The 13767-nt window shown below is 39.2% G+C and overlaps 1 protein-coding gene across 2 annotated transcripts in view; it reads right to left on the bottom strand.

Moving 5' to 3' along the window:
- The window catches only part of LOC121960626 (A-type potassium channel modulatory protein DPP6), a 269989-nt gene that overhangs the window by 232056 nt on the left and 24166 nt on the right, over window positions 1–13767 (bottom strand). The window contains exon 1 of one of the 2 annotated variants that reach the window (XM_088072017.1): window positions 9579–9859. The exons of the other annotated variant lie outside the window; for it this stretch is intronic. Coding sequence (XP_087928143.1) covers window positions 9579–9629 — 51 coding nt within the window. The 5' untranslated portion in view covers window positions 9630–9859. Of the gene's footprint in view, window positions 1–9578; window positions 9860–13767 lie in introns of those variants that run through there. 2 annotated transcript variants of the gene reach the window in all.

The following is a 13767-nucleotide window of genomic DNA, read 5'->3' as shown; positions in this document are numbered from 1 at the left end:
TTTTCGGTGTGTGTGAGCGGCTGCAGCTTCATGCCAAAATAATACAATTACTCATTGTTTTCTCTGGCATCTTATAACTGGCAGAGTGTAAAAGCAACTGAAACAGACCATCATGTCAGGCTAAGACTCAGACTTGAAACCAACCAACTAACCAAATGATTTCAGCAATAATTTCTGCATGGTGATAATGTTTCATCCTGCCTTGAAGAGTAAAAATCATTAGCTTTTAATTTAATAATAACTGTTCTCAATAAAAATGTTAAATAAATACTTCAACACATGAATGCTGTGGTCAAGAGAGGTGCTGATTCACATAAAATTAACACCACCTGTTCAAAATGACTGTAACAACACAAGGCATGTTAAGACACTGAATATTTGGAAAATGTACTAAGAGGACCAAATAATTGTACAAATATCACAGAGTGATAGTGGCCCGCTAGAAGAAAGGCTACTTCAGTTACATATTCCGTTTTTTTAAACTGTTTTTTTTTCGTTATAAGTGGGCAGGTTTTTATATGAAGGAAAACTAGATAATAATAGGCAACAGGCTCCTTCTAACCCTTCTCTTATTATTTTTATTATTATTATTGTTATTATTGACTACTTTAATAATAACAATAATAACTACTTTTGATCTAACTAAAGGCAATTAAGTAGCATTACCCAAAATGTCAAATAATTCCTTTCAGATGGCCTTTACTTGCATCAAATAATAAGGTCCCACTATAAATATCAAAAATGTTTAAGACAGATGACTTGAGCAGAATCGACAAGCTGTTTTTTCACTGCCTCTCTTGGTTTAAGAGCTAGATGTGTTGAAATGTTTGCTTTTAGCGAAGCCCCTGACAGCTGCTCAGGTCACACTGAAAGCAGCATGAACAGACTCCAGAGTGAGTTTTGAAAGTTGGAAATTTCAACGTCAGACCAAGTGATGCCTAAATTACTGGTATTGATCAGTCGCTCCATCAACGCCCAATTATAGTCATTTTGTGCTCTTTTTAACTCGTCCTTAAAAACAGATGGACAAACAGGTGAATAATGTGTTTCTAGGAGATAAGATGACTTCACATGACACAAAAATAAAATCCAACTAACTACCCTTGTCATATGATTTCAGCTCCTAAAAAGCTGATAACTCCAGCCATCTGCCAGCCTTGCTTGATTGCTCGACAAACAAATGTAGCCAAAGGGGAAACACTCAGTATGATGGATTCCAGTGTGTCTAATGAAATGCTGCTGTTGTGAGCTGGCACCGCTGAAAAACTGTGGCCCGCATAAAGGTCACTATAAATCAAGTCCCTCCACCCCAGCCACACATTTCTGATTTTGCAAAAAGCTAACCCCAATCAACTGCATAAATATCCCACAAGCACCCATGGGGACACATTTCAAAATAAGTCTGACAAGCTACTCACTTTAAATGAAGAGCCTCATTTCAATACACAGATGGTGCTGAAAAATTTGCAGAAAATTAACTGATAAATATTGGGATAATTGATTGATGGATAATCATTAAGCTAATTTATCAATGCAAATTCACAAAACATTTGCTACTTTGAGCTATTTTAATCTAAAGACAATTCATTTCAAATATAGAAGTATATATTTACTCTTAGTGGCGGTGTTATTTATCACTCTAGATTGTTTTGATGTGAGTTGTCAAGTGTTGGAGATATTGTCTGTAAAAATGTCTGCCAACGTAATGGAACTAGATGCCACTTGGCTTGTGGTGCTCAAAGCACCAAAAGAGTACATTTGAAAAACTCATCAATTATGTGTCTTCACAGAAATCGTAACCACATTACTCAAGATAATCCACAGACCCTGTTGTGAGCAGTTTCATGTAGGAACCAGGTCTTCCCTCATATTCATTTATTTGTGGCGGCCTGCCACGATTACAACATCTGCTGCCACGTATTGATTTTATATTTCTGGAGCTTGACTGTTTATTAGGAGCACTATTGGAACATATAAACTGTGCAGTTATTCATTGCACCAAACTCTTGGAGTTCAGAGCGTACTCTGGGCACAGACGGAGCGGCACAATGTGAAACTTAACCATTCATTCCACTGGGTCTAAAAGTTTGCTTTCACTTGCCTCTGCAGCAGCTGCTCCTCTCATCTATTTATGTGAAAAGTCCACACATCATTTTTCCACAGCGCAACTTAAACTCCTCAAATGGCTGCTGAGGAAAAACAGAACTTCAACCAGCACTGCATTCATGAACTCGACAAAAATTTAGAGAGGTGACACAGAATGATTAAAAAAAAAGCACTACCACATTTAGATTCTCATTCTGTGGGAAATACTAGACTATTTTCTTTCTCCTGAACTACACAGTGTATCATTGGGCTAAAACTCAACCTACTGCTAGTTCACTGAGCACTAATGAAGCTGTCACGAGTACAAGCCTCTCGTCCATGAGTAGATGCACACTTCCTTTTGTGCACTGATGCAGCTGATAGTTGTAGTTTGGTAGAAAAAAAAAGTTCCTACATAAAACTGCTCAGAACAAGGTCTGTAGATTATCTTGAGTACCCAGGTCATGATTTCTGGAAAGAGACATTGCTGTAAGATTAATGTATTTTTGGAACTTAGTTCCATTACATTGGAGAGAAGGCAGACATCTTAACACTCAGCAGCTAACAACAAAACAATCTAGACTGATAAATGGCAATATCAGTAAGAGCACAAATGTATTCTTGATTTGGGAGTTAACTGTCCCTTGGAGACTATTTTGTTTTTATCTGTTTTAAATGACTGTTTATTAAATATTTTTGGATTTTTGACAAGCTGGACCAACAAAATAAGCACCAATGAAAGTGGTGGAATAGGTAATGAACATAGTTCACTATTTGCTGTCATTTAAAAGACTTTTTAATTCATCCACTTATCAAAAATATGTCTATAGCATTTTTGTTGACAAAAGTAATAAACAGTTTCAACCCTATATAGCTTTTTTTCCCCATCACTGTGCTTTACTGTTTACTAACACTTCATTTCAGATCCCTGTTTGATATTTCTGAAAGCCTCACAACGCCGCACCAACAATATCAAAGGAGCTGTGATGGCAATGCTGACTCACTCACTACAAGACAGCGGTAACAGGTGCACAGATACCAGATGTCTGGAAAATCATGGTGCAGGGTGCAGCAGGCATTGCATGGCAATCAATAAAGCAGCATGCATGCGGAGGTGGACAAACAGCGCCGTGATTTCACTTCTTCTTCACATGGTTTGAAATGGCCGGGCATGAAAACAAGTGAAGGGAGCTATTGACATAACACCTACAAGTTGGCCCGCAGCCATGGAGTTGGTATTGAAAAGGCATTAACTGTGTAGTGGAGCACTGAATCATGCAGGGTGGTCCTCCATCAAAATGCACTCATCAGCCTGAAGGCACACACGCAGTTGTAATACACCAAACAGCTGTTTGAGGTACAAAACAGAAGCATTTTCCAGTATGTAAACAGGACCACATCTGCTTCCAGTCTAGGCTCTGGGGAAAACATAACGGGCAGCAAATTAGGCTGACGTCCAATAAAGGTGGCAGTTTGTACATGCAGATTATCGCTGTTGCCTGGTGGAATAATCTATAAAATATCACCTGTCAGGGCTCAACACTATCTTTAAAAAATGGATGTCAGGCTGGCAACAAGGCTTCAGTTTTGGTTGCGGAAACTTAATATACGGTTGCGGTATTTTAAGTAACTAAGTTACTATGCAGCTGTGAATCAACTTAATCATCTTAACCCTTTGAAACCTGGACTGACATCAGTTTTCCTTCAGAAACCTTTCACAAGCTATATGACCGTTTGAAAACAGAGCAACAAAACATAAGCAAAAAAGGCAAAGACCAACTTGACAAAAAAAAGTCGCACAAGTTGCCAGATTTTTTACCGAAAAAAAAAGAAGAAAAAAAGAAAGGAGGATTGTAGAAAATTGTCAAAAAAAAACAGGGGAAAATGTCAAAATTAAAATAATTTTGATTTTTGAATCATGTTAAAGAAAAAACATAATAAAATAAAAACATTTTTTTCAGGACTTTTTCTAGGTCATTTTCTTTTTTTTGTATGTATTTATTTCGGGGTGCACAATTTGCTGTTTGCTGTGCTTGACTTTAAATGCGGAATCATATAGTGGCAATGTGGTTATAAAATGTTTTCATGTTGGAAAATATTGTTATTCAAATCAATGGTGAAAGCAAACTGTGGTTGAAAGCAAATAAAAACAGTTTATATTTACCGTTTATGACCAAAAGTGATATTTTGCTTAATTTTAAAAGGCTTCAAGAAGTAAATTATCCAGTATATTCAACAGAAAATTTGAGAGATCAGCACTATTTTGTTTGGCTTTTTTGACCCTGGTATTATTTCACATCTCATCAGATGCCTGGGTTCTGACCTTTGAACCCAACCACTCCTTCCTGGGCCGTGACATGTAATAGCAGCATCTCAGTTAAATTATAAAAAAAGGTTCGCCACCACTGGGGAAATGACACCATGTTCAAGCTGTGCACCAGAACCAATAAGACATGGACAAGAAAGATGCTGCTATAAGAGCTGTTCTAAATCGATATATCTTGACCTGACATCATACTTGTGTTTTATTTTTCTCGTTCCCTTCAAAATTTTGGGAAAACCAGTATGTTAGCATGATTATGCATCAGTATGGACATAAAACAGCACTAGATTCAGATGGATTTGTTGGTCTCTGGTGACTGGTTAGAGAAAATCGAATCCCCTTCCCCAACAGAGATCAGTCACAGTAAAGGCAATGTCTACTGAAGATGGAAGCGGACCGTAACAAGCTGACAATTCTGACTGATACTAAGCAATTAATCTCCCTGACCCCCAGGTTGGGAGCCATAGCACTGGGGTCATGAAAAATTAATAGTGTGTTCATGTCTGTGACAAAACTCTTGCAATGAATTTGCTTATAGCTGTAGCTGTATAACAGGAAACAGATGAACAAATACACCAAAGAATTCCCTTAAATATTCAAAACGTACAGTAACAAACAATAACTCAAACCCAAAGATACCAATAGTGACCTTATAATACTTCTAAAGTCACGGCGGCTTAAATTGAATCTTTGTATCATGCAGCCACACACACTTTGAAGTTAATGAGACAACGGAAGCCCTCACAGGAGGAGCGCCACTGTTTACCCAAACCGAGAACTCAAAACCATCTCAAATATAATAACCATGACAACAGCACCCGTCCTGGTTTGTCTTTTGAAAGCCTCTTCTCTTTTGCAGAGATAAATCTCTCGCTCCATAATATTTTCTTTTTTTCTTTTTTCATTTCAGCCCGGAGAAACAAATCATTAGTTGTTCAACAACAGCGCCGTCTGCGCCCTTGAAGGGGGATGTTTTCCATGTCAGGGAACAATTAGACACAAACAGAGTGAAAGAGCTGGAGAACAAGCGTCTGAGAGGATTCAGGACGGTCTCACACTTGTGCCAGAAGCCCATACATTTGCAGACATCAAGCACACAGAGCTACACACACTGTACTGCGAGTGAAGGGGTGAGATAATAGCCCATGTATCCCCTCGTAACATCTTTGCTGTCATTACCCCTTAGGCACCTGAATGCAGACTAGCTGCAATTTCTTGTGCAGGCAAAACACCTTGGGGCTGTTTTGGCATCTGTTTTCAAGTGCTACCTGTTTCACTGAATCCCCAACGGCTGACAACAACGTCCAACCGACATATTTGGTGGTCAGAAATCCCGCTGTGCAGATTCCTCCTTGTTACTGAGAGGACTTCCTACTGAGACACCACAGTCTCCGTCCCCCATGAGTATGAGCTTATTGTGCAGGAAGCAATCACTCGGTGCAATAAACCTGTCATGCTGCTTCGCTGTCAGGTCCTTTCCATGTTGCCACATGTTAATTAAACCCTTAAGGTTGAATAATTTTACAGCTGATTGAGTCAATAAATCAAACCATAACTTTAGGGATACAGGCGCATGAGTACATCAATAAGGCGATGGAAATAGTCGACCACCATCCAAATGCAGAAAATGAAAGGTAGCAATGGGTTTTTCTTTCTGTCTAGAGGCAACATACGATGATGAAGAGCTGCAGTACAATGAGGCCTGGCTCAGTTCTGGATTATGAATGTGTAGATCTCACTGAGGCCAAAGTGGATCAACAAATGTCAAGAGTCTGGCAGCAGACTCGACTCAGAGATTACGCCAATACGGATGTCTCTTACAGCAGGTGCAGTCCCACGGCTCTCCTGCTGGACCACTGCTCCGACTGAGGTAAAACGGATGAGAAAATCCAGATAATGTTTCCATGTTCGAGGAATGTATGGGCCGTAAAGGTATAGTGTGAATGTTTTGGGCTTTTTTGAGCTTTGCACACATCATTTAAAGCAATATTGTGGCAGTTAGGAGAAATAAGTGCTTTCATTTTGAGAATTCTATGTTTTATTTGTACAAAACCATGTGTTTATTGTATTTAAGTCTTCACCTGAATGATAAATGATGACAAATGATCTAAGTGAATTTATGTCATGTTTATTTTTACTTTATGTGGCTGTTGTCCAAGAGGAATGTCTATTAAAACTAAGGTGGACACTTATCAAACTCTGATATCCAAGTTTTAAGGAAACAAAAATATGGCACAAAGAATTCTGCAACAATAAAGCTGAAAACATCCTGCAGCACCAATAAGAAGCATCGCACTGCAGCACATCAAGAGAAGACAAATAGTTTTCACTACTTTTACAAACAGGTCGGACCATCCACCTCTGCATTAAGTTAAAATCAAATTTGGATTTCTCACCTGCAGAGCTGATCTCCAGATCAGTAGGGTTGGGTTACATTCACATTTGTACTGATAACAGTACTAGTGCCAGTACCCAATGGTACCTTTTGATACTTTACTCTCTGTAATAACAAAAATGTCACTTTTAAACAAGCTGCAGTCAGGCGATTCTGCTTCTCCGCTGTTCTAATCACAATTACAGCCAAGTCTCTCTCTGTCCATGTGCTTGTTTGTCTGCTTGTTTGTGTGTTTATGTGTGTCTGCTTGTCTCTCTCGCTCTCTGTTTAGGCATAACTTACAAACATGCAAAATAAGTACTTTAAAAAAATTAAAAAAATCACAAACAAGAGTGAAGCTAGATCATTTCTAAAAGAAAATAGAACAGACGCTGAAACCATCAGCGTGTAGCGATAGTTTGAGGCCTGCTTTCTGGCTTCAGGTTGTTTCACTGTGCTTCTGCCGCCTGCCTGAACCACAGTTTTCTCACCCAAATGTGCTCTCAGGCACCAAAATTTAGCATCAATTGACTTATTGATGAATGGGCACTCTGTTGTACCAATGTAACTGGGTCGGCACTCTTAAAAGTAGTGATATCAGTATCCAACCCTACTCGTTCGGCAATATTTTTTTACAGTATCTTTATGATGAACAGATGGTGGATCGTGACCTACAGCTCAAGATGTTTCTCGCACTCTACATCCGATCTTCGACACGTTAAGAGACAGCAACAGCAAGAGGTGAGGGGAGGAGCTAGACCTCCAGGAAGCAGAGAAGAGGAGGTGCTATGGATGCCGGAGGGTATATGCAGAGAGCATATGGGAAAAAATACATTTTGTCAACCATGAGCACCGGCATATGCTTGGCTGCCGCTGGCCTTTGTACATGGAAAATAACAGGGGCAGCTGTTTAGACATGCACCTTTCAACAGCGCTGTTATTCAGCCTTACTACTTACATAAATGGTATGGTTAAATGGGACACTGTTCCACAAAAAAACATCACCTGTTCAGAACCACTATATGAACTCAACGTGCATTCAAAAATTCGATAGCCCTGAAATTGTACTGCAAGAAGTGGACATTCAGGGGAAAAGAAAATCACTGGGAGTTAATAATAAACCTTTGTAAGTCTTCAGAGTGTATTTCACCTACACAGAAAGCCATGGGTGCAATAAAAGTGGTACCAAATTCAATATCTGGATTAACTATAGGCCTCATCCCCAATTTACTGCAAGGGAATCATTGACAGCTCTCCTGGCTTTTACCAAACGACTAAATCTGTCATTTTAAGCTTTGGTTTTGTACAAAAATGAGCTTTAGATATTGGTAGAGGTTTTGTTTGCCTTTTGACGGAGCAAGGCTAAATGTTTCCGCCTGTTTCCAGTGTTCCTGCTAATCTATGATATCCATGTCCTGGCTGTAGCTTCAATTTCAACCGACAAATATGAGAGTGGTATTGATCTTCTCGTGAAAACATCATCAAGAGAGTGAGTATGCACAGGCTGTTTTCTGAAATGTCCAACTAATTATTTGAGGAACAATGAAGTGAGTTGGCTGCATAAGCCTATTGCAACCTGTTATCGCACCTTAAGCTGAGCTGGAAGGGAAAAGATAAACTGAGCTGCTGATGCATCATTAGGATTAAAATGGAAGACTGGTGACTTTAACTTTCAAAAGTGAGTCTATCAAAACTTCAATCTCCTTTCTTTCTGGTGGATATCACATCCTCAGATCTGTTTACACCACCTGCTTCAGGCCCCAAATTCTCCCTTCATCCAAAACTTTACAGAATGTAAATAGGACCACTGCACAGACTGCCAACTGAAAATATTCACTTTATATCTCACTCAGCACAAGTGACTTTATGATTTGGATATTGACCAAAATCCTCATGATCAACACCCGTGTTTACTTTTCATTATGCCAGGATAAAAGAGATAAACACACTCCGCACATCTCCGCACAAAATAAGGCCACGGGAGGAAAAGACCGTCTTCAGTGGAGGAACCATTTAGAAAAGCCTGACTCCACACAGCTGTGGCCCACATCTTCCAAAATGGCCTTGAGTGTTTGCAGAGCATGGCTTATTCAGCTATAAATAAAGCAATCATTGGGCAAATCTAGAATTAGCATTAAACTAAAGTGCACAGCAACAAAAGTTCATATGAAAATCATTGTTGGTCATGTCAGCAGAGTCCGAAGGCGAGAAATGATGTGTTCATGCACAATGAGCTCTGAAAATCAGAAAAAAATTAAAGAATCAAAAACCTCAAAAAGTCATGACACTGGACCTTAATATCTGAAAGAGTCCCAATGGACATTTGATATTCACTCCACTCATACATCCATATAGATGCCTGCAGCTCCCAGCAGAAGGACAGCCAGGATAATATATCCTGCACCTCGCAGCTTTAGATGCAGTAAAATATTAATGGGAACCTCCTTGGGCAAAAGGTTACCTCTCCCCTCAAAGGCTTCACGCGGCAAAGCCAAAACTCAGCAGTCATTATGATCGGCACCATAAAAAACGGGACAAAACTTTCCAACTCCTTTAACTATGAATCATATCCTCCGCGGGTCCGTTAGCTCGCGCAGGCAATAGGGGGGCACGTGAAATCACAAGAAAAGGGCGTGAACTATCAGAAATCACCTCAGATGTAGCCCTGAAATAATTTCCAAACGCTTCGCTCGTGCGTCAAAGCGCATGTGTTTAAGAAACCGGACAACATATTTTCATAAAGAGCGATATCATTACATCGGCGTCATGCAAAACGTGCCAAAAAAGCCGCCTTACCATGACGTTGCCCTGCATTTTTGCAGTCTCGATCAGACTCTTTTCCTTCATTTTTCCCCCCTCCGCGGCTCCGATGTGCTCCCGAAAGATTCAGATTTGTAGACTTTTTTTTCTTTTTTGGACAGCTTCTGTCAGCTCTCCGTCCCCTGCAGTTCGCAGCCAGACCCCTTAGGTTGTGAGCCAGTTCATAAATGGGTGGGCTTACAACCGATCGAATTGATTAAGGAAGGGAAAAAAGGAAAACAACGTGGGCTCTCCTCGGTGTGCTGTTAAAAATGAAGAGTTCTCCTCCCTTGCATGCAAAACAGTAAATCACAGAGAGGAGGAATAATTTTAACAAAGAGAGAGATAAGTTGGAGAGGCTGATTGAGCACTCACATCAGCGCTAAGGATGATGCGCAGAGGATGCTCTTTTCTGTTAATTCAGAGAAACAGAAGATCCCTCTTCCTTACATTCGCCTCTGAGGAGCTGGCAGTCTGTGTATGCTGGCCCATCATTTCAAATGATGGACAGAAACTGCGATAAGATTTAACCTGCATGAAAACTGACGCCAGTGCTTTAACATGAACATCACTGTGGACATCTTCACCTATATATTATATTTTCACTCACTTATGAAGCTACTTATGAATAATTAACTTTTGTTCTTGGCGGATATTAAACCTTAAAGGAAGATTTCACCCACAAAATAAAAAACTGTATATCAATTACTCACTCAGTGTTACATTGAGTTCCTAAGGAAAAGTTGTTTTTCTCGCATGCCTCCACTGTGAATGGAGACAAAAAATGAAGACAACTGCTGATGAATTGGAGTAAATGGGGTCCATGTCACACAACAGCAAAACTACATAAAAACATAAATTTACAAACTCTCACACAACTGTTGCAGTTTATTCCAAGCCTCATTTATCCAGTCGTATGCTTAGCACTTCCCAAACCGTGCATTTTTGTAAAAAAAAATTGTAAAAACTTTACCGTTTAACACACTTTTTGTTTGTTTGTTTATGTATTTATTTATTTTTTTTACAGTTTTCTTGTCTTTTTGTGCTGAATTTCAGGTCATTCTTTTGTCACCTCTTCTCATGTTTTTGAAAGAAATCAAGCCAATTTTCTCAGGTTTCAAAGGGTTAAGACAAAAAGGATGGCAATAAATGACATGAAAAATGGTCTGTACACTGCCTTTATCAGCATATCCACATGTGATGTTTCAAGCTCATCAAGCTCTTCTTTAGACACAATTACATGACACTTCAGGGCGCTGCAGTGTGCAGACACTCATATTTCATGTGTGTGATGTAGAAATGGTCATTTTATGGGTAAAGTATTCCTTTAAAAGGCCATGATTAAATGTAAATTTATCTTATGAGGCTCTGAGGATCTTTGATGATCTTTCTAATTGCTTGTTCCTCAGTGACTACATTTATTTCCAGATTCCTTAGAAATTTCCTTTATTTGAAGCCAGCTTTCCCCAGAACTCTCCACTGTTTGCTCTACTCATTGTCTGCAACACAGATTTTTTTTATAGCACTGAAACATCGTCTACTGTAGACAGGAAGTCTAAAACGCTGGCAAACGTTTCCAATTTCCAACCTGCTGTGTCTGTACTGTCTTCATCAGTAGATCCCAACATGGGTGTCGGGACTCCCTAGGGAGTCTCAACATAAATCTGTCGGGTCAACAGGTGATCGAGAGGAGAGGAAAAAAGGATTGTTGGTTTTTGTTACTAAATACATTCACTAACAAAAGTAAAAGTCAACCAAAAATTCACTTTGATTTGGTGGTTGACCTCACTTTATTTGCATTTTTTCTGCGCTGTGTCTCTTGGACACCTGCTGCTTACAGTCTGGCACCTGGTTTCTACCTTTTTATAAAGCTCCGACCTCAAATGAATGTTCTGGGAGTACACGCTTATAAACATCCCAAACACAGAAAATAAGAAGAAAATACAGGCAGACTCTTTGCAGAAAAATACACCATCACACACTTCTAGTGGGTCACAAGTGATGGCTGACAGGGAATACCTCTATCCTCTATCTTTTTTTTTAAGGATTAGTTTTTTTTTTCATTGTTTTTCATTTATGAAAACCAGAATAACTGAAAAACTTCAGGCTGCAAATTATTTAAATTAAATGAGAAAAAAGATTGTGCTTGCAGCTAGAGTCAAAAAAGTTTGGGAAAAATATTTTATTTATGTGGTTTAACTTTTGGGAAACAAATGGACCCATGCTGTGCTCTAACTGTTTGAAAGCTCCCTAAAACTGCTGTATGAGACTCAGCAGGATTTTTTTCTTTTGTATTATCTGAACATTTTGAGAGGATGGAAATCTACCTCTCCTCCCCGCATATGAAGGGTCTCGATGATCTGGTTTTCTGTCCTTAATTGGAGATTATCTGACTTCAACTGGAAAATTGTTAAGATTTGAGCTTCCTGTATTGATTATATCAGAAAGCAAATGGTTCAACTGAAACTAAGGTTGATTTTGTGCTTCTCTTGAATGTGACTGTGCACAGCTTATTTGAAGATTTTTCTAAATCGTTTGAGTTATACATCTCTGGAATATGACGAAGCACAGCTAATTCCAGCCTGTATGGACATCTCCATCATGGCAGCTATGGACACTGGAGATACAGCATATCTGGGCATGCATGGATAAGTATTTGCTACTCTGGCAACTTATTTCTTATTTTGTATGTCTGTGGGTGTATTGCAGTGGAGTGTGCACTTGTTCTGAATGTTCAAAATAAAATTTAAAAAGAAAATAAACATGTAGCTCTCAATTTAACCTATTACAATATATGGACAAGATAAAACTGCTCACGAGGTGTCACATCAGACAATTATTTCACAACTTCGTTTATTTGTGGTGGTCCACCACAATACCAATGTCTGGCGTCAGTGTCACATATTGATTTTCTACTTTATGAGCTGAATTGCTCATTAGGTGAGCTGTTGTAACATAAACTGTTTGGTTATTCATCGCATTACACAACATCGTGTGGACATGGTGTGCACATACTTTGGGCACAGACGGAACGGCAGAATGTCGGGCGCAGTGAAAGTGAAACTTGGAGGTTCTAAAATTTTGCTTTGCCTCTGTAGCAGCTCCTCTCTCCCCTCAGTCTGATCAGCTGTTATCGAAGTGACTGATCAATTATCAACCACGCTAATCAAACTCCATAAACTGCTGCTGAGGAGAAATAAAATCACGTCGAGATCTGCAGATGCTGCATTCAAGGACCCCCAAAAAGCTCCAAATTCAGAGAGGCGACACAGAATGATACCAGAATGATACAAAGTGACACATAAAAAGAAAAAAAAAAAAGAATTAGCAACATGGGTGCAAATGTCCTCTAATCCATCTAGAATACAGCTAAAGAAATTTAAATTAACAATGCACGGGTATCATAAGGTCACTCGGTAAAAGCTTATTGATTTCCATTATTGACCTTAATATTAAATCATAAAAGAGACATAAATAAATCAAACTAATTAAATACTGTAGATGCTCATGCATTAAGACAGTTTAGATGTGGATGTGCAACATTTTATACTTTTTAATCTTAAATATTCTTTTAATTTATTTTTTTTTTTTTAGAAAAAAAGAACACCCACTTAATACCAAGCCCTCTGTATCACCAGCTTTCAAGATGAAGGCTGCTTTCGTTCTCTCTCAAGCTTTATAAATCAATATGAGTCTGAAAGTGTATCTTCAGACTTTGTGTTTACTGTACTGCATAAAAAAAACAAAAAAAAAACGTGTGCACTGATGATGCAGCCAGGCAGCTGAGTGTCCTAAACTCACAGCAGCAGTTCACTGAGCGAAGATTCCCCCAGCTGGGAAGTGCAAACAGCATGTCTCACATAAATCTCATTTAAAAGTGCCTGGTATTAATTACTGTGGAAAAGGCTGTCAAAACAGCCTAATGGGGGCATCAGGCTCCCTCGACTCCAGCTGGACTGCTGACAGAGGGAGAACATGGCAGTTGCAAAGATAGGTAGCTGGCTGCGCTGCTTCATTACTGTGCCGGCATTTTTTACTGATTTCCTTCATAACTGCTCCGTGGAGTTCTTCTGTCAGCGGCATACTTAAAGAATAACCTTCATAACACATCATTTTCAACTCACAGGCATATTAACTCCTGTGAATAACATCTTTGCTGATAGTGCCACATTGAATCAGGGTTTAT

This window comes from Plectropomus leopardus, chromosome 21 (genome assembly GCF_026936395.1).
Source record: "Plectropomus leopardus strain MGB_pleo_1.0 chromosome 21, ASM2693639v1, whole genome shotgun sequence".
Taxonomy (NCBI): Eukaryota; Metazoa; Chordata; class Actinopteri; order Perciformes; family Serranidae; genus Plectropomus; species Plectropomus leopardus.
Note: the sequence above shows the minus strand (reverse complement) of the source record. Positions and strands in the feature narration are given on the sequence as shown.